The sequence below is a fragment of the Gymnoscopelus microlampas genome (assembly GCF_963454915.1).
Source record: "Gymnoscopelus microlampas genome assembly, chromosome: 23".
Lineage (NCBI taxonomy): Eukaryota > Metazoa > Chordata > Actinopteri > Myctophiformes > Myctophidae > Gymnoscopelus > Gymnoscopelus microlampas.
The window spans coordinates 18,452,812-18,478,330 of record NC_139960.1 but is presented as its reverse complement, the minus strand read 5'-3'; the positions used below and the strand labels follow the sequence as shown (position 1 = coordinate 18,478,330).

At 40.1% G+C, this 25,519-nt stretch overlaps 2 protein-coding genes across 2 annotated transcripts; one reads left to right on the top strand and one right to left on the bottom strand.

The window, feature by feature from the left end:
* Positions 1 to 399: 399 nt before the first annotated feature.
* On the bottom strand, positions 400 to 14,458 carry redic1 (regulator of DNA class I crossover intermediates 1). Its single transcript, XM_084049666.1, has 17 exons — positions 14,333 to 14,458; positions 13,960 to 13,999; positions 13,536 to 13,683; positions 13,225 to 13,354; positions 12,669 to 12,732; positions 11,148 to 11,265; positions 9,592 to 9,695; positions 8,943 to 9,073; positions 8,557 to 8,723; positions 7,704 to 7,773; positions 7,286 to 7,337; positions 6,256 to 6,283; positions 5,868 to 5,950; positions 4,683 to 4,891; positions 4,238 to 4,394; positions 2,241 to 2,406; positions 400 to 806 (listed from the first exon to the last, which is right to left on the bottom strand). Exons 1-17 carry the CDS (start codon positions 14,353 to 14,355, stop codon positions 616 to 618), a joined length of 1,881 nt encoding a protein of 626 aa, XP_083905792.1. The 5' UTR covers positions 14,356 to 14,458; the 3' UTR covers positions 400 to 615.
* A 991-nt stretch (positions 14,459 to 15,449) lies between these two features.
* mest (mesoderm specific transcript) lies at positions 15,450 to 24,892 on the top strand. The gene is made up of 12 exons (XM_084050369.1): positions 15,450 to 15,585; positions 16,870 to 17,025; positions 18,500 to 18,579; positions 19,322 to 19,399; positions 20,256 to 20,392; positions 20,647 to 20,705; positions 21,295 to 21,335; positions 21,458 to 21,528; positions 22,087 to 22,188; positions 22,763 to 22,839; positions 23,952 to 24,015; positions 24,639 to 24,892. Exons 2-12 carry the CDS (start codon positions 16,872 to 16,874, stop codon positions 24,754 to 24,756), a joined length of 981 nt encoding a protein of 326 aa, XP_083906495.1. The 5' UTR covers positions 15,450 to 15,585; positions 16,870 to 16,871; the 3' UTR covers positions 24,757 to 24,892.
* The last annotated feature ends 627 nt before the right edge of the window (positions 24,893 to 25,519 follow it).

The window sequence follows — 25,519 nt, the reverse complement described above, 5'->3', positions numbered from 1 at the left end:
GTTCAAGCCGTTTGCTAGAATGCTAGAAATGATCATTACAATTTGTAATACATTCATGAAAACGTTCATGGGATCTGAACACTTGAATATGTACACAGGGAATTAAATAAAGTGATTAACTGGTCTGGTCTGCTTTGGGGGCTTTATTTGACATCAACCAACAGTGAGTGTTATTGTTAGTTTAGTTCAAATACACATATATATACGATATATGTATGCATTTCCCTTTGTAAACATGTAACGGCATGTAACAATGTATATAAAATGCTTCATAGCAAAAATATGATATATATACATATAGAACTAAAATGCAAACACAGAACACAAGGAGGAAAAAAAGTAAGATACATGGAGAGAATCCCCAGGGCTCTATAATAGGTCCGCTCCTTTTATCCCCTCTACACCAATCTCTTTGCCGAAAATAGCCGATTTACAAGCCCAGCACAACGTTGTAGATCGGCTATTTTTGCCGAAGGTTCACCCCAGAATATGGGCGTTAGGATTCATGTGATAAGATCAACTAAAGTTATGAAAGATATAGTATAAGAGATACAGATAGAAGAAAGATATAAATACTCAGTTGAAGGTGTATAACATGTCACAATACACAGAACATCAGTCTTTGTGCCTCCTCCTCAGCATCAGGAGGATGTCAGCTATTTCCTGGATGGTTTCATCCTCCCCCGGGATCACGCCATCTCCTCCCACAGAGCCTTCCTCCCTTTCCTCTACCTCTCCTCCAGCCGGATGAGGAGCATTTTCGCCGAGGTCTTCTTGTACCCCTCTTTCATCTGAGGCCCCTGTTTCTGAAAAGATGGAAAAGTCATGAATATACAGTCAATAGTGTCTAAAAGCTTAATTAACCCGTTAAAACCAGGAAAGCATCTGTGTCATTTGAAGATTTCTTTGGACTATTCAAAAATAGCAGATCTACAAGCTCATAGCGTGGCACGAGTGTAGATCTTTGGACATTAGCTTGTAGATCTGCTATTTTTGAAAAATCATAAAAATGTGTGCAAATCTTTGAATATTGTATATTTTTTTAAAGCGAACATTTTTAACTCAACTTCTGGGGGGTCCCTGGAACAAAATATTTTGAGATGGGGGTCCACGGCCAAATACATATAATTTTTGAGAACCACTGATATTATAGCAAACACGATTTAAAAAAAAAACTGTTAGGATTTAGAAGACATTTGTAGAATCCCCAGAAGCAAAGTTTTGAGTGACAAATGTTCGCTTTAAAAATACATTATTCAAAGAATTGTACATATTTTTCACGATTTTTCAAAAAATAGCAGATCTACAAGCTCATGATATGAGCTTGTATCTGCTATTTTTGAATTGCCAAATAAATCTTAAAATTACACAGATGCGTCCCCAGTCTTAATAGCATCTGTGTCATTTTAGATTTTAGCTATAAGTAGCAACATACGTTTTTCAGAAAACTCTTAGGATTTAGAACACTGGTTTAGAACAGTGGTTCTCAAAAATAGCAGATACACAAGCTCACAGACAGCACGTCACTTTGTGCCACGCTGCGAGCTTCTACATCTGCTATTTTCAACCGTTAATAACCGTGCGCGCGCGCATGCGTGCCCACCCGCTCCTGCTCAGGCCCAGCCTATACTAGTGTTCTGGCTGCGCCACTGCCTCCCAGTAACATGACATTTTTTTTTCTCACTACTGGCTAAAACAGCCAGTGGTGGAAAGTAACTAAGTATATTTACTTAAGTACTGTACTTAAGTACAATTTTGAGGTATTTGTACTTTACTTGAGTATTTCCAATTTCCAATACTTTTACTTCTACTCCACTACATCTCAGAGGCAAATATTGTACTTTTACTCCACTACAATTACTTGAAAACTTCAGTTACTAGTTACTTTTCAGATATAAATTATGATATTACGAAACATACATTAACCACTTTAGCCCTATTGTATACATAGGCTATTTGAAAATAGCAGATCTACAAGATCACAACGCGTTGCTTTGCGACGCGTTGTGAGCTTGTAGATCGGCTATTTTCAAAACATTTTGTACTTTTACTTTTGGTACTTTAAGTACATTTTGATGCCAATACTTCTGTACTTTGACTCAAGTACATTTAGAATTCCGGACTTTTACTTGTAACAGAGTACTTCTACAGTGCAGTATTGATACTTTTACTTAAGTAAAACCTTTGAGTATTTTTTCCACCACTGAAAACAGCTATTTCCAAGTTAAAGTTCTTTTTACCTAGATACAGGAAGGGAGTTTCTGGAGGGATTGTTTGCTCAGTTTGGAGCAGTCTTTTAAATCCGTTGACTGACAACAGCGTAGCCATGGATTCCCTGCTCGGCTTCCTCCAGGGTGCGAACGCTTCTCTTCCGGAGCCGTCTGTGGATGCTGTCTGGATCGCTTCCTGCAATTAGGGATGCTCACTTTAATAAAAAAGTTTTCACAATAGGCTCTATGCACAGCAGCCATATTGGACAGAAATTGGGCCCCTTCCTTGCTTCCTTCACAGGTGTTACCAATGACACTAATGAAGGCTCTGTTCCATTTAGTGTAGCACAGTGGTTCTCAAACTTTTTAATTTCAAGGACCCCCATAACTCTGAGAGTGTACGAATGGAACCAAATGGACCCGGGAGGGTCCATTTGGTTCCATTTGTACACTCTCAGAGTTACACCCTCTCAAGGAACCATGAGGGTCCCTGGACCACACTTAGAGACCCAATAGTATTTCTAGTGAGCCAACATGCACAATATCAGCACCCTGCCTCTGTTTGACCAGAATGGAACAGAGCCTTCATTAGTATCATTGGTAACACCTGTGAAGGAAGTCAGAAGAGGCCCAATTTTTCTCCAAAATGGCTGCTGTGCATAGAGCCTATTGTTTAATCAAAACTCGTTAACGGTAAATGAATCATTTAACCCAGGGGTCTTCAACAGCGGTAACTCCTCAGAGTTACCACAGGGGGTCCGCCAAATTTTTGTGTGATAGGAACTTCTTTTTTACATGAAGAACTTGAACCCTAGAATCCCTGTTCTGAGGGGAACATTCGCCGAAAATAGCAGATCTAAAAGCTCACAGGCGCTGTGAGCTTGTAGATCGGCTAATTTCGGCCAAGAGGTTTGCTGTAGAGGGTGGAAAAGAGCAGAGCAAGTATAGAACCGAAGGTCAAGTTTACTGAGTATTGACGGTTTAAGTGGTTAAATGTCTGAAAATACAGTATATAAAGCTGTCTATGAAATCTATGAAGAATTTTAATCTGTAACACAATTTTATACAATATGTAGTGGGGGGTCCCTACACTGTTTACGATACATGCACTGGTGTCTGGTGTGACCCATTAAAATATTAGAGCAGCGTATTTTGTTTCCATATAAGGGGGCTACGAGAGGATATACATATCGTAGACTATATCGTCTATAACAGGTGGAAACCTCATATGTCCAAAACTGTTATTTTTCAGGATTCAAATTCAAAAAGTATTAAAAGTAGCAAAACTAGAAGCTCAAAACTCGTCGCTTCGCGCCACATTTTCAAGCTTGCGGATCTGCTACTTTTAATGCTTTTGTGTGATGCTGTAGTATGATCAAGTAGTGCGTTAATTTACGAAAAATGTAATATGGATCAGGTTTCTGCCTGACAGCAATGATATATAAGATTTACACTTTCAAAATCCCCCAAAATAGTAGACACAGCCAATCTAACTGTACTGTAGGCTATTTTCACTATTTCTGTCAGATAACTCACGAACAGATTGAACCAATATTATAGACCGAACATATTGAAACAATATTATAGAATGAGAATACAAGTGTGGATGTAATATTTTATCTTGGCGTTCAGGCTCTGCTGCATTTTTTCTCCCTGCTCAGCACAATTCATCATTAACCATCATTAACCTTTAAGAGCAGGGAGACAGATATATGATAACAACCCCCCATGGGGAACAGAACCAATAGCAGAGCCCACTGGTGGTGCTGGGGTGGTGGTGGGAGCAAACGCCGCATGACAACACCCATGACCACAAAGCGGATGGAACACAGGTGTAAGTGAACTTAAATTACCCGCCCGATTGGACAGCTGACTGCCACGTCAGTGTATGACGTACTGTATGGGTCTGCATGACGCTGTAAACAGCCACATAGAATGAGCATGCATGTAACCTCTCGAGTGTATGCTGCCAGAACTAACTCGCAGGCTACTGTACGTATAATATGTGAACATTGTGTGTTGCTTACGCTCAACAAGGGAGGGTGAGAGTCCTCTGGTGGCGAGCTGCACTGGGTGGAGGCTTCAGAGGTCTGCCGTGCTGGAGCGTCGACCGTCTGGGTCCCCGCCTCTCTGGTTTCAGTAGTGGTCGTTTTACAGCGGAGGCACTCGGTTGGTTTGAAGGACCTGAACCAAGGTTATTATAGTTACTGTAACTAAAACGAAAACGAAAAAAATAGAACTGACAAAACATTTTAGTTAACTGAAATAAAATAAAGAAAATGAGGCTTTACAAAAAGCGATAACTAACTTAAACTGTATTGTGTGTTTACAAAAAATAAAAACGAATAAAAACTCAACCAAAACTCAGCCCTTTGACAAAATAAAAACTCATCTAAACTAGAAAACCTGCTTTAAAAAGTAGAGTTGACAAAGTCAAAACGAAATAAAAAATGTCAAAACTATAATAATGACCTTGACCTGTACTGAGCCTGGCTGCTCCCTGACACTCTGTCAGAGTCCACTGCGCTGCACGCAGCTCTCTGATTGGCTGGTTGAGGAGTGGACCACCGTGGGGTCACCGCGCTGCACGCAGCTCTCTGAGTGGCTGGTTGAGGAGTGGACCACCGTGGGGTCAGCGTGTCTTGCTCTGCATGAGAGGAGTCAGCCTGTCCGCCTTCATCCTAACAGAGACAAGACAGCAGTGGTGGAAAAAGTACTCACATTTTTTACTTAGGTAAAACTATCAATACTGAAATGTAGATACATACTCTGTTACAAGTAAAAGTCCGGAATTAAAAATTGACTTGAGTAAGTACTTTAAATACCAAAAGTAGAAAGTGCTCATTGTGCAGAATGTACCATTTGAAGTTCAAGTTTAAGTTTTCAAATGTAAAAAAAATCTTTTGAAAATGGCAGATCTACAAGATGACAATGTGTCGCATCGCGACGCATTGTGAGCTTGTAGATCGGCTATTTTCAAATGGCCGAAATGTATATAGGGCTGAAGTGGTTAATGTATGTTTTGTAATCTTTGTAAAAGCAAAATCTACAAAGTAACTAGTAACTAAAGTTTTCAAATAACTGTAGTGGAGTAAAAGTACAATATTTGCCTCTGAGATGTAGTGGAATAGAAGTAAAAGTACAGAAAATTACCATTTCATTCACTCAAATATATCAAATTAGACGACCATGCATCAGTTATGCCTTGGCATTTGGTGAAAGGTTAATCCAATTATCTCTCCCACTCTGGCATCATCATTATGAAACACAATCAAAGTAATAACGCCTGCTGAATGCAGAGCGATGACACTGCCACAATCTTGCCATAATCAATTAGATTGATTGATTGATTGATTAGTTTATTGAATATTAAAATTCAAAAGGATAAAAAACACAAGAAAGCCCGTAGGCTTGTTTAAAAAAAAAAGATCTTGAAAGTATTTGGAAATGTTTGTCACACATATATAAATCCGGCTTTAAAGATCATTAACGTTAAATATTCAGAAAGAAAATAGAAATGACTGTTATGATTCATATTGTTGTGGGGAGGTGGGGTGGGCTGATCTACAAGCTCGTAGATCGGCTATCTGCTATACAAGGTTTCCATCGACAGCAACGATGTGCTAGTGTTTCAGAGGTTGAGAACCAGTGACTTACTCCATCTGAATCTGAACTTAAACAACCTTCTGCACTTGGAGAGTAACTTGGCGATGTTTCACACTCCAACTGTCCAGTGCGTGCTGTGGGACCGACCAAAACAAAAATAATCTTTATACATACTCCATGATGCAATTATTCGAAGATAAGGTTGAAAATAGGTGAAGCGATCCTTTAATCAAACTAATTGATTTCATCAATTACAAAAAAAAAAAAAAAAAAAAGATAATTTGATAAAATAATCAATTTGTTTTTTTATTAGCTTGTACATTGGCTATTTTCACTATTTTCATGACATCGTTGTGCAACTAAGTATAAAAGAGGGATTAAGTGGTTAACCCATTTGTTGATAGTCGCTAAGAAAATAATGGCCTGGTTGGATACTCACAAGGGCTGACGTGGATGCATCTGGAGAACTGTCAGTTAAACACATGGGACATGTTAATGTTGTATGTGCTCTCGAACAAGACAAGAACACGCTTTCACCTTGTTTTAAACAAATTACACTGTATTAACCATGAAAGGCGTGGGTATAGTGGCCGACCTACAAGCTCACAACACGTTGCGATGTGGCGCGTAGTGCTTTTAGATCTGCTACTTTTTAGCTCTTTAACTGCCAGAGTAATAGTGTAATAGTGTTAGGCTGCTGCCAGCAAAAACAAGTGATTTTATCAACCTTTGAAAAATCATGGAATATTTTCTGTGAATGCTATCCGCACAGTGATCCCCTCATTACACACACAGGGGTCTCGTAGAATGTGGGAAAATGTTTTGCCAAAAATATATAGCGTAAAAAAAAGTACACAGGAGCCGAGATAGAGCATTTTTAAGCAATAAGTTAACCAGGGAAAGAATGGAGCAGCACATCTTCGGATCACGTTATCTCTGGTTCACTCATTAACTGGTTCAGTTAATGAGTTAATATAGATTTTTTTTTTTAATGCTTTGTCTATAATGACTTGCCCAGAATAGGGATGCCAGGTTGAAAGTGATGTACAGATGATTGAATTACGGTAGAAGCTGTGCTCCACAAGCTCTCTATTTATCTCACAAGCTCTCTATTTATAAAATACACAGACACACTTATAACCACTTTCAACCTGGCGGCCCTATTTGGGCATGCCATAAGGTTAAAAGAAAAAAAAGAAAAAACTAAACATTATAAAATAACATAACCCATTAAGACCGGGAACGCATCTGTGTGTCATTTTTAGATTTCTTTGGGCTATTCAAAAATAGCAGATATACAAGCTCATAGCTATGAGCGTGGCACTCGGTAAGGATTTGAGTCACAAATGTTCACTTTAAAAATATATATATTTATATATATATATAGAATTAGGCGTTCATTTGAGAAAAAACGAACAAAAGAAAATAAAGGATGAAATATGAAAATACAAGGACGATATCCATTCTACCTGTGTGAAGGAATTGCCCTCAGGGTCCACGTACAGGGAATCCGTAGCAGCGCTAAATAGGACAGAAACTGAATGTCAATCACCCAATCCAACAGTGACATTCCTATAACATATCGTTGCTGTCGGGTGGAAACCTTGCATCCAAAACGGTTACTTTTCAGGAAATAGAAAAAAAGTGTTCTGATGGTTCCAATGTAGTTATTATTTAGTCTCAAGTTCTTCATAATACTTTTCATTGGTTAAATATTTATTATAAAACCCAGACACTTTCACTTTGCCTTTAGAAAGAAAAGAAAATCAGAAATAGCCATAGCCGTTAATCTACAAAAAAACATAAAAAGTTTAAATATGGAGAAGATACAAGGTTTCTGCCGGACAGCGACGATATCTAATTGTTGTGATTGAGAAGTGCTCATACTCGGTACTTGAAGACGTGCTTGGGGTTTCCTGTGTGAGATAGGTGTTTGCTTTCTCTGTTCCAAACGGACCTGTTGAGATGAACGTTCACGAGTCAATTGGACGGCACCCTGCTCATTGGACAGAATTTAGAGCCAGACCGATGCCAGATGTTTGTAGCCTGGTAAACGCCCCTCCCTCCGGAAATCTGATTTCCATTTGATTTCAGGAAGGAGTCTGGCATGAGAACCTGTGTGTTTTGGTCTGTGGGCTGGAGTTGGGCGGGAGTAATACCGTTGACTGACAACCCCTTCAGCCAATCAGCAGTTGTTCCCCTTCAGATCCATTCGGGTTCACTTGAACTCGCCACCTGATTGGCCAACTTTCGCTGTCAATCACAGAACGATGAGCGAGGAGGGGCTTTACCAGGCTAAGGACGCTGATAGGCTCGTTCACTTGGTGGACAGCGAAAAAAAGCCAAATAATCCCTAATGCCAGACTCCTTCCTGAAATCAAATGGAAATGAGATTTCCGGAGGGAGGGGCTTTACCAGGCTAAGATGTTTGGGTCAGATGCCGATTTTTTTAAAACGCTTTGCCTAAAATGACATGAGACGCCAGGGTGAAGATCAGGATTCAGGACACATCGGCTGCATAATTGCAGATACCGCTGTCGTCAAAAACGTCAAATAATGGCCCATAAATCGTTTTGAAAATGTACTGTACATGGTTCAGGCTCTAACAGAAAAGGTACTGTACATGGGTCAGGCTCTAACAGAAAAGGTACTGTACATGGGTCAGGCTCTAACAGAAAAGGTACTGTACATGGGTCAGGCTCTAACAGAATTACAAGTGAAACATTGTCAACAGTTGTACCTTCACTACCAAACTCCTTGTTGCTGAAAAGCGTGAAAAGTCCCTCTTCAAACTGCTCCTCCGCGTTTGATTGGTTAAGAGTGAAGGCTAGCACGGGCTCATTGTCCTCCGATTGGTCGAGGGAGAAGTTGACTTTGTGTCTTCCTGCATCTCTGACGTCTGTGCTGCTGGAATGACAGAGACATACTGGAGTTTAACCCATTAAAGACCGGGAACGCATCTGTGTGTCATTTTTAGATTCCTTTGGCTATTCAAAAATATCAGATGTCAGATAGACTGAGCGAGTGAAATGAATGAGTAAAAGAGAAAGGGAGGTAGCATGTAAATTATGAAATGAATGAACAAACAAGTAAATGAATCATTCCCAAATAATAAATGAAACTCACTGGGGTTCTGTGCTTCCAAACAGAACTCTGGCTACAGTCGGGGTGTCGGCTTGGAACTGGGGTGTGTTGGATCCTCCTGGCCAGCAATGGTTAGAGTCATTCATGCCTCTCGGCTGTGAGAACGGTCTGAACTATCAAAACAAAAATATATATACTGTATATTGTCGCTGTCAGGCAGAAACCTTCTTTCTCCATACTTTCTATGTATTTTTTTTATGTATAAATAATGCCCTTTTTTATACTTTGTAAGTAGTATTCTAATTCTGCCTTAAGCTCCTGAGCCCAATATCTTCCCTGCCTGGTGGTTTCCTTCTTAGAAAAGCAGATTGCTGCTTTAAATATTGAATACTAATATTATTAAATACTATATCTGGAATAACGCAGGAAAAAGGTTTCTAAATTATTGTTGTTATAGCTCCTTGTTTGAAGGTGAGAATGTTGAAGAACCAAGAATGTCCTACCAGATGAATTATACTTATAGGTTGTACGGCTGGTGTAAATCTACAAGCCAATCTCCACACTACAATTGAGAAAATAAAGAAAATAGCTGGTCTACAAGCTCACAAGGCGCCCGAGGCAACACATTGTGGACTTGTATTTGCTATTTTCGTAGTAACAGATCTATCTATACGTTAAATAAGAGATATACCTGGTTCTGCTCCGGTCCTGGGGTTTCCCAGGGTGGAGGGGAGCAGTGTGTCTGTGCCTGTGTTTGACTTCTCTGCTGGAGTTGAGACTGCAACAGGAACGGTCCTAAGAGGAAGAGCAATCCTCAATTCACCTTCATTTTCATGTATTAGCTCTTTTCGACTATGAAGGATAACCTTCCAGAACCTTTAACTTTCCAGAACCAGTGAAGCAGTGTTGATTTCGTCGACTAAAATGATGACGAAAAATGTTCGTCGACTACCTTTTTTCACTGACGAATATATTATATATATATATATATATATATATATATATATATATATATATATATATATATATATATATATATATATATATATATATATACTGACAAATAAAAAACTAGACTAAAATGTTAGTGAGGGACTAGTGGTGAAGAGATCCAGTAGAACTAAAGGACGAGTCATTTTATGTTTGGCTACACTCGGGTGTTGTGCTCTGAAAATAGCAGATCTACAAGCTCACAACGCGTTTGCGCTGTGACGCGTTGTGAGCTTGTAGATCTGCATGCAACCAAGTGTAAAATCAGCCATTACGACGCCATCAAGGCACCGCCACCGCCAAAATACGTTTTAGTCGACTAAATCAACTGTAGATTTAGTCGACTATAATCTTACGATATTTAGTTGACTAAAACTAGACAAAAACTAAAACATTTCAGATGACTAAAATATGACAAAAACTAAATGGATTTTTTTTTCAAAAGACTATGACTAAAACTAAATCAAAATTTGCTGTCAAAATCAACACTGCCGTGAAGTTGTACGTTTCCATCATAACCAGAATCATCACTGAAGGGGGAGGTACTAGGTACATAATTTCAAAGAACTCAACTCAGCAAAAAAGTGCCTTGAGCTTGTAGATTTTTCGCTATTTTAGAAACATTTTGAAAGTCTAAGTTCTGAGTTCTTAGAACTCATGGTTAATACTACCTCCTGAGCAGGGCCCAAATTGGGTTCTGAGAACCTTATCTGAAACTGAGGCATAGTGTGTGGAAATAGACTGGCTGTGGAAGTTTGTTGCTGATCGGTCCAGTGGTTTGCGAGATTAGTTGGGACAGACACACACACACGACACAGACCCTGGCACAGACGGCTAGCCTCTTGCAGAGCCACCCCGTAAAAATATATAATATATATACACAGGTATATACTGTATAATATGAATGCTGACCATGGTTGTTATAGTTAAGGGCGGACAGGCGGATTATGCCCAAATATATATAAAGTATATATATAAAGTATTATAAAGTATTTTTGGATGGATATGAAATTTGCCAGTGCCAGTTGTAACTGTGAATAAATTATTTTATATGGTATGATTCAATGTATAATGTATGTATAATGTATGTTTTGTTTAGTTTTTGACAAAATACTTTTTCTGACCTTTTTGAATTTCACTAAACACTAAATCTAATAAAAACTTTAATTAAAAAACTTAATTAAAACTAAACTGAAATTGAAATTGAAGACAAAAAGTCAAATTGGGGGAAAAATTATGACGCAAAACTATAATAACCTTGTCGTTGACCTGATGAGCCTGAGCCTGAGGAACAGGGACTGAGTTTGTCAGTTTGGTGCGTCCGGTAGTCAGACGCGCTGTTGTCTGAAAAGCCTGACTCCTGAACAGGTGACAGCTGGGGGACAAAAAGAACACAGTACATTTAATCCATTATAGTACATGAGCCAGACAAGATTTCATTATCGAAAGAGTGGGCAAAACCATACATTAAATTGTTCATAGGGTCAATACAAGTAAATAAATATATGATAACCTCTCCACAGGAGTAGCTTTTTCATGGTTATCACACATTTTGTTATTTTCCCCATACGTACATGACAGGTGAAAAAATGACAACATTTTAAAAAGAGTTATCATAATGAAACTTCCTGAGTTGATTACTTACATGAAGACAATGATTTATCGTATTACAAGTTTTCTGAAATTGTATATTTAAATATGCAAATTAGGCATTTAGTCCATGAGCCAGAGCCCCAAAATTGAGCCAGATATTGAATATTCCCTCGTTAAAAACCTTTGACTCCAACATCTTAACAAAATGAAATAAGTATGTTGACTCTGGGCTCTGGCTTTGTCCAATGTTCCAATGTTGATTCTGGAAAGTTATGCAAATGTGGGCATATTTTCCTAATGCATAATTTGCATATTTAAATATGCAATTTCAGAAAACTTGTAATACGATAATTCATTGTCTTCATGTAAGTAATCAACTCAGGAAGTTTCATTATGATAACTCTTTTTTCAATTTTGTCATTTTTTCACCTGTCATGTACGTATGGGGAAAATAACAAAATGTGTGATAACCATGAAAAAGCTACTCCTGTGGAGAGGTTATCATATACTGTATTTATTTACTCGTATTGACCCTATGAACAATTTAATATAGGTTTGGTTTTGCCCACTCTTTCGATAATCATTGCTCAATTTTGAGGCTCTGGCTCATAGACTATTAAGACTGGGAAAGCATCTGTGTCATTTTAAGATTCCTTTGGCTATTCAAAAAAAATCTAAACATTTTAGAAAAATTGTGGAAAATGTGTGCAAATCTTTGAATATATATATGTGTTTTAAAGCGAATATTTTTTCCTCCAATCTGTGCTTCTGGGGGTCCCTGGAACAATTATTTTGAGATGGGGGTCCACGGTACATATCATTTTGGGGGTCCTTGACATGGAAAAGTTGGAGCACCACTGATATAACAACATACTAGGATTTAGAAAACATTTTTAGATATGTATTTGGCAGCGGACCCTCATCGCAAAATGTAGAAGCAAAGATTTGAGTTACAAAGGTTTGCTTTTAAAAATATATATTCAAAGATTTGCACAAATTTTCAAGATTTTTCAAAAATAGCAGATCTACAAGCTCATAGCGCGGCACTCGGTGCTGCGCTATGAGCGCTTGGGCATCGTTTTTGTGCTTGGGCAACATTATTTACTGCATAAGTTCAGGCATTGTAAAGTAAACCTCTTGTAACAAAAACACGACAACCTGTTGGCACCTGTTGGCACAACCAACCTGTTGGCACTTGTACTGCTGTGGAATGCAGTACTTTCTCTGTCTCTCCTGAATGCTGGTAACACTGCATTAGATTACAATACAATATGACATTACTGAAGCTAGCATATAGTATAATTATGTATAAAGACATGGTTATGAGTATGACTGTTACAAAGCCACCTCAGAGCGAAGTCTCTTGGTGACTGAAGGACAAGGAACTGTGAATCAAATCACGTGTGAAATGTAAAGTGAATTAATTCGGAGGCTGGATGGATGATGGATGGATGGTTGGATGGAGATGGATGTATGGATGTGATGCTGCTTTGGCATAAAAAGTAGAACCTGGCCAATGCCAGATGATATTGAAGAGTCCTACACACTTATAACCTAAAATATTTAACTTATAAGCAAACAAATAAATACAAATGAACACAAATAACTTGTAAACTGTAATAGATACAAACAAAAATACTTCAATTCTGAAAAAGAACCTTTAACTTTAATTATACAATGAACAAGCACTTTTTGATGAGCGGCACCACCGTACAATGAAATATGAATCGGGCATTACTACCTGTAATGAGGCTGACTCTCGACCAGGGTTAGCTGTGATGGAGGACCGGGGCTCATGGGAAGCTCCAATGGCTCATTTCTTGTGAACTTGGGGCCTTTAGAGTTACTGAGAACAGTTGTTTTAGGAGGATCTGAAATAATCCAACGTTGATTCGCATGAGGACTAATTTTGATTGATTGAATACTTTATTAACAGTTTGGAAAGACAAGCACAGGGAAGTACAGCTCGATACACAGTCTGTTAAGAGGATTAGTTCTATTAGTGCTATACATATATTAGTAAAATGTATTTAAAATTGTACATATCATGACCTTTTTGTAGTTTCTTGGATGAGATCTGGTTGACAATAAAAAGTGTGACCAGGTCCATGCTGCCAGGTTTAGCTTCTTTAGTGGAGGTGGGCAGAGGAAGACCCAAACTCTGCATCTTCTGTTGCATTCTCTGCTTCTGAAAGAACTCCTGAACAGAACCACAACCAGAAGAACACAGCAAAATGTTAATTTAACTTTTTTCTTCATTCTTTTTTTTTTTAGGTCCAAGGTCATGGGAAGCTCCATTGGCTCATTAGGTGCTTTAAAAACAATAATGAACCAGAACCAAGGAACTTCTCAAAGAACTCCTACATGAACCAGAGTCAAAACTTGTGACTGTATTTGAATGTTTTAAACAAGTACGACAATTTGTAGCCTAACTGAATAATTCATGAGTTTTTAATTCATGACGTGAATAATTCACCTTTTGCTTCTTGATGTCATCTCTCACCATGTAGCGTTTCCTGTGGACAGACACAACATTAATATTAACATTAAAACACTAATGTGAACAGACACAACATTAATATTAACATAAAACACTGATGTGGACAGACACAACATTAATATTAACATTAAAACACTAATGTGAACAGACACAACATTAATATTAACATTAAAACACTGATGTGGACAGACACAACATTAATATTAACATTAAAACACTGATGTGGACAGACACAACATTAATATTAACATTAAAACACTGATGTGGACAGACACAACATTAATATTAACATTGAAACACTATTAAGCCTATATTTGATAGCATAACAGTGTTTTTATTTCTTTTTTACCTTGAACCACCAACCCAGTTCATTTTTCACTGTAGAAACGACATGCACTTATGGATAAAAGTAACTCAATCATAAAACCATAATGATAATACACAAACTGTGTGTGTGTGTGTGTGTGTGTGTGTGTGTGTGTGTGTGTGGTGTGTGGTGTGTGGTGTGTGGTGTGTGTGTGTGTGTGTGTGTGTGTGTGTGTGTGTGTGTGTGTGTGTGTGTGTGTGCGCGCGCACGCGCGCGTGTGTGTGTGTGCGTGTGACGTGTATGTGACGTATGTGTGTGATGTGAGAGCGTGCCGTTGTGCTAGCAATTAGCCTCGCTGCTAGCCATTGTTGCCAGGTTTTGCGAGAGAAACAAGCGGCCAGGCCTACAAAAACAAGCCCATGAATAAGGGACCTGCCGTTTTACCATTGAAGACCCCCCCCCAAAAAAAAAATGTTTTAAACTATTTAACAACAAATCTTGTATTGGGGTCCCTGTATTTTCAGGGGGGGGGGGGGGGTCTGCAGAGAAATGCGTTATTTGATTTGGGGGTCCTTGACATGAAAATGTTTGAGAACCACTGGTTTAAGCATGCTGCTCCGCTTTCACACCGGCAGAGGGCAATAAACTCCATGAATTGAGTACGGGATCCCATTTGAAACAAGCCATAATTTGCGGCTTTTATGAGCGATCCATTTTAGCTGACCTTGTATTGTAAACTGTACTTCCATGTGCTTTTTCTCTGCAAATCTTCTAAATAAAGTATTCAATCAATCAATCACTGGTTTGGTTTGTCTCCGGCTCCGGAAAGCTGTGGTCAGGTCTGCCAACCTGGCAACCAAACCTTCCTAAAACTGTGGTCGCTCTGATCCGGTCTAGAGCGGATATAACCCACGGCGGAAACCGTGGAGGAAACCAAGAGCACCGTGCACCTCCAAAATAATTCCCCTTTTTAAAATGTGTTTAGTTTGGTACAATCATTTCGTTTCTTTTTGTATAATAGTCGTTTGGTATGTCCATCTTTTATTCTAACTCGTAGTGTGACTGGCGAGACTAAAGCAATTGATTCGCATTATGTGGGGGAACAAAAACAATACGGCACCAACCGGAACCGGAAACCATTTACAAAACCGGATCAGACGGCTCAGTTTGAGGGTCAGAGTCTGTCAGCGCTCGAGATAAGATCCACTTCAGAGGCTTTTAATATTTACTACTAATAGTTTATGGTTAAAAGTCCTGAAACGCAGGGTGATGACGCGCAATGACACAATAATTCAGTAAGTAACCGACCGGGGTCTGATGTTTGTTTTACTTTGACTGTGTGTGTATCAACGTGTTGTTGTTGTTGTTGTTGTTGTGCGTGTTTACTGTTGTGTTTTCTCAACCGTTATCAGAGGTGTGTAGCATTTAAAACGGGTCAATAGTCCAGTCTGTCTGTCTGTCTGTCTGTCTGTCTGTCTGTGTCTGTTGCTTCATGTGCCAGAATTATAATCCTACCACCACTGCACTATATAAATCCCAAGTGTTAATCTGGCTCTGACGGTGTAGAAATGTAACATATTGACCTGTAATTAAGGGTCCGTTTGGTTCTACTGAAGGGGGTCTTCAACAGGGGGTCCGGGACCCCTAGGGGGTCCTCAGAGTTACTACAGGGGGTCCGCCAAATCTTTGTGTGATATGATTATTTGTTTTACCTTAACCACTTGAAACCTAGCATCCCTTTTTTATGAGGAGAACCAAAAATAGCAGATCTACAAGCTCACAACGCCTCACAGCAAGCTTGTTAATCTAAAACACAATTGTATACAATATGTAGTTGGGGGTCCCTGCTTCATCTCTCATCTATAGTGGGGGTCCCTGCTTCATCTCTCATCTATAGTGGGGGGGTCCCTGCTTCATCTCTCATCTATACACTATGTAGTGGGGGGTCCCTGCTTCATCTCTCATCTATACACTATGTAGTGGGGGGTCCCTGCTTCATCTCTCATCTATACAATATGTAGTGGGGGGTCCCTGCTTCATCTCTCATCTATACAATATGTAGTGGGGGTCCCTGCTTCATCTCTCATCTATACAATATGTAGTGGGGGTCCCTGCTTCATCTCTCATCTATACACTATGTAGTGGGGGTCCCTGCTTCATCTCTCATCTATACAATATGTAGTGGGGGTCCCTGGTTCATCTCTCATCTATACAATATGTAGTGGGGGTCCCTGCTTCATCTCTCATCTATACAATATGTAGTGGGGTTCCCTGCTTCATCTCTCATCTATACAATATGTAGTGGGGGGTCCCTGCTTCAGCTCTCATCTATACAATATGTAGTGGGGGGTCCCTGCTTCATCTCTCATCTATACAATATGTAGAGGGGGTCCCTGCTCCATCTCTCTCAGCTAGGGGGGTCCTTGGGCTGAAAACGTTGAAGACCCCTGTTCTACTTTATTTGTACACTAGCTCTTGGATGGATACAAGGGATGGCATCAACACACAAGTACTGGAACTATTACAAGACGTACAGTGTGTACATATTAATTTGTCATGCATTATTATTGTTCTTGCAGAGATGAGAGAATGGTGGATTCACGTGGGTCTGATCCTCGTCCCTCTGCTAGCAGTGTTTCTCCACATCCCTCCTCCCCAGTTGTCACCTGCCCTGCAGAAATGGCACAATGCTGGCAAGGCCTTCCACTTCAGAGGCAATAACGTCTTCTACAGAGGTGAGACACATTATTATAATAATAATACATTATTATTAATAATGACCTTTATTATTATTATTATTATTATTATTATTATTATTACTACACAGAGGTGAGACATATTATTATTAGTAGTAGTAGTATTATTATTACACAGAGGTGAGACATATTATTATTATTATTATTATTATTATACAGAGGAGTGACAGATATGGAGCACTGATCCAGAAAAGGTTGAGAAGCACTGGGCTAGTCTACCAACACATCACAGATTCCAAGCCATTGTGCATGTACACATGTTGGGAAAGAAGAACACCTCAACTAAAACTGTCAATTGGCGCCACACAAATTGAAGAAGTGAACATAATAAAACTTCTGGGAGTGACTATTGATACCAGCTTATTATCTTTGTCTATACGTATAAACAATGTTGTCATCAAAATGGGAAGAGGAATCAGCGTGACTAGGAAGTGTTGTGTTGATTTCGTCGACTAAAACTATGACGAAAAATGTTCGTCGACTACCTTTTTTCACTCACGAAAACTATATAAGAACTAAATAAAAACTAAGCTATGATGACTAAAACTAAGACTAAATATATTGACAATTTCGTCAACAAATAAAAACTAGACTAAAATGTTAGGGAGTGGACTAGTGGAGAAGAAATCCAGTAGAACTAAAAGATGCTTTATGCTCAGGTTCACAGCTTGTAGATCGGCTATTTTCAGCATGCAACCAAGAGTAAAATCAGCCATTATGACGCCATCAAGGCACCACCAAAATACATTTTAGTCGACTAAATCAACTGTAGGTTTAGTCGACTATAATCTTATGATATTTAGTCGACTAAAACTAGACTAACAGTAAAACATTTAAGATGACTAAAATATGACTAAAACTAAATGGAATTTGATTCAAATGACTAAAACTGAATCAAAATTTTGTGGCAAAATCAACACTACTAGGAAGTGTTGTGTTTTCATCACTCCCTGCAACTATTAGATCAGTTATTAACTCCTTGGTTCTGTCTCACTTAGAGTACTGCCCTGTAATCTGGTCGTCAGCTACAAAATAAAGTGGCTCGCCTGGCTGTTCATGCTGTACAAGCATTAGCTATATGCATGAACATCTGGCATGGCTGATGGTTGAACAGAAATCGTTTTTTTTAAAATGTGTTTACGCACACACACACACACACACACACACACACACACACACACACACACACACACACACACACACACACACACACACACACACACACACACACACACACACACACACACACACACACACACACACACACACACACACAAACACAGTACAATAATATTATAAGTGCTGGTCATAATCGTCACAATTCATCCCCCAAGCAAGCAGGCAGGCTCTGTTAGCTTAAAGGTAAAACATTCAGCACTTACACAGGAAACCGGGTTCAAATGCAGGGTAGAAGAGGATATTATGATCTATTTTGTCTTAATTCTTTTGACAGATTCGTATGGTGCTTTAGGAAATGTAGATATCATCATTCTGCTCCATGGCTTCCCTACCTCCAGTTATGACTGGTACAAGGTAACTCACACAATCATTTAATGGACCACTTCACCCATATTCAACCTATCTTCATATAATTGGTCCTCACTAATGCTCATTATAATATGGTAACATTCTTTGTCTACTCACTGTCTCAGAGGAGGACTGTGGACGGTTCAGAAACCCGCCTACCAGTGACATCAGTTTGGTCATTTCAAACAAGATTTCAAATGATCTATTTTAATGTGAGAACAGTGGCGCCGTCTATTATAGCATGCTAACTTTCCGATAGAAAGTCTGTAGTTTCTATTGGCTTGGATTTCCAGTCGATTATGTCACTGGTAGTCAGATTTCTGAACTGTCCACAGCCCTCCTCTGAGACACAGACCGAGTAGACAGATATGGTACCAACTTATAATAAACATTAGTGAGGATACCAATTATATGAAGATGAAAGTTGAAAATGGGTGTAGTGGTTCTTTAATGGCTTCTCAATCTATTAGAATGGGGTTTCGTTCAAAGTGATTTTTAATCTAATGAATGTTTATCTTTAGCATAAAGTGTGACAGCACCTTGTGTCCAAATCTGCAGTTTAAAGACATGCTGTGTAACTTTTATTTTACAATGTGTCGCATGTAGATCGGCTATGTTTGCTACTTTTGTGTGACACTGTAGTATGACGAAGTAGGGCATGTATACGTTTACGAAAAAAACATAAAAAGTTGAATTATGGAGATACAAGGTTTCTGCCCAACAGCAACAAAATGTATTTTTCTTCCAGATTTGGGAGCCACTAACTCGGCGCTTCCATAGAGTCATCGCTCTGGATTTCCTGGGCTTTGGCTTCAGTGACAAACCGGTACGTAAAGAAGTGAACCAGAGAGAACCGTCTCTAGCATCATTGCGTCACGACGGCCCCCCCTATGTATGAAGATACATGGGCAACTGGCGGCCCGTGGGCCACATGCGGCCTCCACCTTCACTTAATGCGGCCCGCAGATTAATATCGTTACTTTTCAGGATTCCAATTCAAAATTATCACACAAAAAAATCTGGATTCCAATTCAAAAATAGCAAAAATAGCAGATCTACAAGCTCAAAACGCGTCGCACTGAGCTTGTAGATCGGCTATTTTTGCTATTTTGATAAGTACGGCATTCATTTACGAAAAAAGTAAAAATACAGAGATAAGAGGTGTCTGCCCGACAGTATATGCAATGTGGCCCTCTGGAGTGAGTGTGGAAATAGACGGATTTCCGCGCGACGTCATCACAGAGCAGAATGCGCAATCTGCGCATGCCCGGGTGAAAGGCGCGTTCGAAAATACAGCCCTGAGCGGCAGTGAGCGCACTGGCCAATACAAACTAATAGGCGAGTGTGCTCCGGTGCGTAATTTCCAAACGCACCCATAGGCTTCCCCCTCCTCTGCGCGGTCATATTCCTCTCATGTTTACTAACAGGAAACCCGTCTATATAGTGGCCCTCTCCATCATCAAAGTTGCATCACCCCTGGCATAGAAGCTCCCCATGATGTATTTATTATTGTTTAAAATTGTCTGTATGTCTCTGCTAACCCCCCCAAGTGAGTTGGTACCAGGTGCCTGTCCCCATGTCTGCCTTTCCCTGCTGCGTTCTGGTGTACAGTACCTCCAACCACCCTTAACTTGTATCTCTTTCCCATCTGCCCGTCCCCCGTCCCCCCCGTCCCATCCCAGAGACCACACAGGTATTCTATCTTTGAACAGGCCACCTTGGTGGAGGCCCTGGTCAGCCATCTTGGACTGACGGACCAGAGGGTGAACCTGCTGTCCCACGACTATGGCGACACTGTCGCCCTGGAGCTGCTCTACAGGTAGGCTGTGTGTGTGTGTGTGTGTGTGTGTGTGTGTGTGTGTGTGTGTGTGTGTGTGTGTGTGTGTGTGTGTGTGTGTGTGTGTGTGTGTGTGTGTGTGTGTGTGTGTGTGTGTGTGTGTGTGTGTGTGTGTGTCCGTGCATGCGTGCACCAAAATTTCAATGTTAACTGATGAAGTGACACAATTTTTTCTAACCCATGTATCATATTCTCTCTCTCTCTCTCACTCTCTCACTCTCTCACTCACTCATAAGGAGCGACCAGAACCGGACAGGCCACCTGACTATCAACAGCCTCTGTCTGTCCAATGGAGGTACATAACAATCAGTTTTTTAGTGGTGAACATGTCCTCTATATGTAGTGTACATTGTCTTCGTATGCGGTCTAACACTGTCACTGTCGTATGCGACAGTGTTTCCATTTGATATCACTCCAGTCCACACACATTGATAAAACATATGGGTCTGGGTCATGATGACCGAAAGTATAAGATCAAGACCAAGCGTCTGAAATGAGTTTTCTGAGACGGGTGGCTGGCGTCTCCCTTAGGGATAGGGTGAGTAGTTCAGTCGCCTGGGAGAGACCCCGCAATCCGACTCAGGATAAGCGATTGAAGATGTGTGTGTGTGTGTGTGTGTGTGTGTGTGTGTGTGTGTGTGTGTGTGTGTGTGTGTGTGTGTGTGTGTGTGTGTGTGTGTGTGTGTGTGTGTGTGTGTGTGTGTGTGTGTGTGTGTGTGTGTGTGTGTGTGTGTGTGTGTGTGTGTGTGTGTTCTTTAGTGTTTTCTACTGTGATTTGACCACATCTTGCAGTGCCTTTTGAAGGGATTTATATGTTCTTTAGAAAAATATTAAAATACTGTATTAGCTCAATGTTTTCTGAATACATATTTGTTTCCCAACAGGAATATTCCCAGAAACACATTATCCAAGGCTGCTGCAGACAGTGAGTTGTGCTTTTCTTCTTTTCAATCTGTTTGTTCGGTGGATTAGACTTGAGATTAATTCACCAGTGGGTGGATAGCTGTTTTTTAAATGGAGCATAATATGTATGCATGTCTCCTTCAGCTTCTCAAGGACTACACATATCTGTCTCCACTTCTGACTCGACTTACCACCTATCGTCTCTTCACCAAGGGGTGAGCAGTCCTGAAACACACACACACACACACACACACACACACACACACACACACACACACACACACACACACACACACACACACACACACACACACACACACACACACACACACACACACACACAGTACAATAATATTATAAGTGCTGGTCATAATGCATTTTAAGTTCAGCGGAACGGCACATTATAACTACCATAACTTAGTCAGTTATAAAGTGTTGTCATGCATAATTATAAACATATATAAGTGCATTATTATTTATTATACATGCAATTATAATGCATTACAGACACAACCTTTAAGTAAAGCGTTACCTGGTAGTTATAATGTGCTGTTCCGCTGATCTTATAATGCATTATAATTTATGACCAGCATAATAATAGCATAATAATAATAATAATACTTCATAAACCTTGTTAGAAGTTATGGTTATGGACAATTATAAATATTTCTAACGAGGGTTATGAAGCCTTATAAGTGCATTATAATGCATTGTGCTGTGGTCAGTGCTCTCATATGTATTGTTCTCATAATACTGGTTCATTTTGTTGGTAGACTTGGGGACGTGTTCGGTCCGTACACTCAGCCTACAGATGCAGAGTTCTGGGACATGTGGACCGGTATGCGCTTCAACGATGGGAACCTGGTTCTGGACAGGTAGCAGTGTTGATTTTGACACAACATTTTGATTTAGTTTTAGTCATAGTCTTTTGAATAAAATTCCATTTCGTTTTAGTCATATTTTAGTCACCTGAAATGTTTTATTTTTTGTCTAGTTTTAGTCGACTAAATCTACTAGTTGATTTAGTCGACTAAATTGTATCTTTCCGGTGCCTTGATGGCGTCGTAATGGCTGATTTCACACTTGGTTGCATGCTGAAAATAGCCGATCTACAAGCTCACAACGCGTCGCAGCGCAACACGTTGTGAGCTTGTAGATCTGCTATTTTCAGCGCAACACCCGACACCCGAGCGCAACCAAACATAAAATGCCTTGTCTTTTACTTCTACTGGATCTCTTCTCCTTTAGTCCCTCATTACATTTTAGTCTAGTTTTTATTTGTTGACGAAATTGACAATATATTTAGTCTTAGTTTTAGTCATCATAGCTTAGTTTTTATTTAGTTTTTATTTAGTTTTCGTCAGTGAAAAAAGGTAGTCGACGAGCATTTTTCGTCATAGTTTTAGTCAACGAAATCAACACTGTTTTACCCCTCTTTCTCTCTCACAGTATTTTGCAGTACATTAACCAGAGGTTAAAACACAGAGATCGGTGGGTGGGTGCTCTCACGTCCAGCTACGTCCCATGTGAGTAAACCCCCCAGCCAGCCCACGCCAAGAATCTGAAGGATAACTATAAACTAATGATAACGATTAACATCTTTTTTAACCCATTAAGACCGAGAACGCATCTGTGTCACTTTAGATTTATTTGGCTATTCAAAAATAGCAGATATACAAGCTCATAGCCCGGCACCGAGTGCCGCGCTATGAACTTGTAGATCTGCTATTTTTTTTTTTATCGTGAAAATGTGTGCAAATCTTTGAATATATATGTTTTTAAAGCGAACATTTAACTCAAATCTTTTTGCTTCTCGGGGTCCCTGGAACAAAAATATTTTGAGATGGGGGGTCCACGGCTAAATAGATAACATTTTGGGGGTCCTTGACATGAAAAGGTTTTGAACACACCATTGTACCAACATAGTTTTTTCAGAAAACTAACGGGTTAAACATAGTTCTAACTGAAGTGGATGGTGGAGAATACACTACAGCTGTAACCACAGTGACATTGGTAAACAATATCGTTGGCATCACTTTCAGACAGGGTCTGGTGATATGGAAAAAATCTAATATCACAATATTTTCGTCCAAATACCTCTTATCGATAATTGACGATAATATCTTATTGTTACGACAAAATCAATTTCATTTTTCATTTTTCAAAGATTATTAAAAAGGGTTAAAATGAATGGCGAGCATTATGTGCAACCTCTGCCAAATATTTCCTTGTGGGGTCATTAACACATACAGTACAACTGCTGGCACAACCACCGAGGCTAAGCTGCTTAGACTGTGAGGCTAATTCCTGTAGTCCATCTGTAGCTCTGAGCTCGTGTGTGTGCGCTGTGTGTGTGTGCGTGTGTGTGTGTGCGTGCGTGCGTGTGCGAGCGAGCAAGTGAATGCGCGCGGCGGTGTCATTTCGGGAAAAATACAAAATTAAGTTGGGAAATAAAAACAGCGGAAATAGTCGATCTACAAGTACTCAACGTGTTGCGATGCGGTGCGTTGAGTGCTTGTAGATTTAAATGTATCTACGCGATTAAAGATCGGTCAGTCTACCCCCTCCATCCCTCCATTTGACCATGTCTTCTTTCATCCTGTGCTTCCTGCTCCCTGTTCTTCTGCTCGTCCTTCAGTGCACATGATCTACGGACCACTGGACCCGGTCAACCCTCATCCCCAGTTCATCAGCCTTTACCAGTGAGTGCTCCCACCTCTCATTGGTTCATTTTCATGTCACATTATTACCTAGAATAGTGACTAGGCCTGTAACAACTATTACATAATCGTCTAATCTCAATTATTTTATATAATCGCAATTAATTGTGCATAATCGTCATAATCAATTCCATGTTAAAAATTGTCATATATTTTCAAAAAATGTCAAAACTTTTGGAAATAGCAGATCTATAAGCCAAACAGAAATGTAATTAATTTTCAACAACAGAAACAATTAAATCGGTAATCGCAATTATTTGAGTGATAATGATTAATGAATCGTCAACTTAAATGTGTAACCGTGACAGCCCTAGTAGTCACACTCATCAGTAGAGCCAGACATACCGATGCCAGATTATTGGGTCCAAATCCCATTCAGATTTCGGAGAGTCCTAGACCACTGGTTTTGCGTTGTTTTGTTGTTGTTGTTGTTGTTTATGGGGGGGGGTGGGTAAAATAAAATAATATCCCAGGCATAACCATTTATATCAAAAACAGAGGCATGGTGTGTCCCCCCCCCCCCCCCCCCCACAGCAAATCAACCCTCATTCCACAGTTCCAGATATTGAAACAGAATTGAACACTCTCTCTCTCTTGTTGTGAAGGCGGCTCGTCAAGAGATCAACAGTCAGCATCCTGGACGAACACATCAGTCACTATCCACAGCTGGAGGACCCCACCGGCTTCATCAATGCATATTTCAACTTCATCAACTCCTTCTGAAGAGCCAACTCCTCCTGACACACATCCTACTGGCATCCTAGTATTATGTGGATTTCTACACCTCCACAACCCGTCCCAAAGGCATCTCCACACCGCCAAGGTTGATCTCCTTAGAATGTTTCTCTCAAGAGAAGTACTTTTGCTTTTCGGATCGGGTGGCCTTAGCTTTTGAGTGGGTAGGCCGTCCATGTCCAATCTACAAGCTCACAACGCGACATGTTTGTTGTGAGCTTGTAGATCGTCTATTTTTGCACGAACAGTTTGCCTCAGAATCGGGTTCTCGTGGTTAAGCCCCGTCAGCTCCCTCCGAGCGAGTGCACATCGTCACCATGATTTTACCTTGTTTGTGTGAGTCGCTCTGGATGAGAGCGTCTGCTAAATGCCTAAATTGTACATTTTAACTGTAATTCTGAGTAGCCATCAGCTGGGTGAAGCTGAAAATGAGGTTAACAAAGGTTTCCCCCTAATGGCGTTCTGACTGTAAGCCATATTCATTAGAATGTAGATGTACCTGGCGCTCGGGTGGCGCAGTGGTAGAGTGCCTCCCCACCACCAATCCGCCACGGTGCATCCGTCTTTGTCCAGCGTCTATAAGAACATAGGCTGCACTAGCCTTCCTGCTTTCGTGTATAGAGGGGCGGGTTTAAAATCAGCGCGGAGAGAATGCGCCTAATCCCATTGGTTCACCGATCTGTCCGTCAGCCCCCGCCCCGTCAACACAACATTACGAGCGACGCCCACTGCACTCTGGTTGGTTGGGGAA

Excerpts from the sequence above, each read along its gene's own strand:
- redic1 (XM_084049666.1), bottom strand. The coding sequence starts at position 14,355 with ATGAACTGGGTTGGTGGTTCAAG. Across the intron at positions 5,951-6,255 it reads ATGCATCCACGTCAGCCCTT|CACGCACTGGACAGTTGGAG; the intron begins GTGAGTATCCAA and ends TCGGTCCCACAG. Across the intron at positions 4,395-4,682 it reads CAGGCTCAGTACAGGTCAAG|GTCCTTCAAACCAACCGAGT; the intron begins GTCATTATTATA and ends ACCTTGGTTCAG.
- mest (XM_084050369.1), top strand. The coding sequence starts at position 16,872 with ATGAGAGAATGGTGGATTCACGTGGGTCTGATCCTCGTCCCTCTGCTA. Across the intron at positions 22,189-22,762 it reads GGGAACCTGGTTCTGGACAG|TATTTTGCAGTACATTAACC; the intron begins GTAGCAGTGTTG and ends TCTCTCTCACAG. Across the intron at positions 24,016-24,638 it reads CAGTTCATCAGCCTTTACCA|GCGGCTCGTCAAGAGATCAA; the intron begins GTGAGTGCTCCC and ends CTTGTTGTGAAG.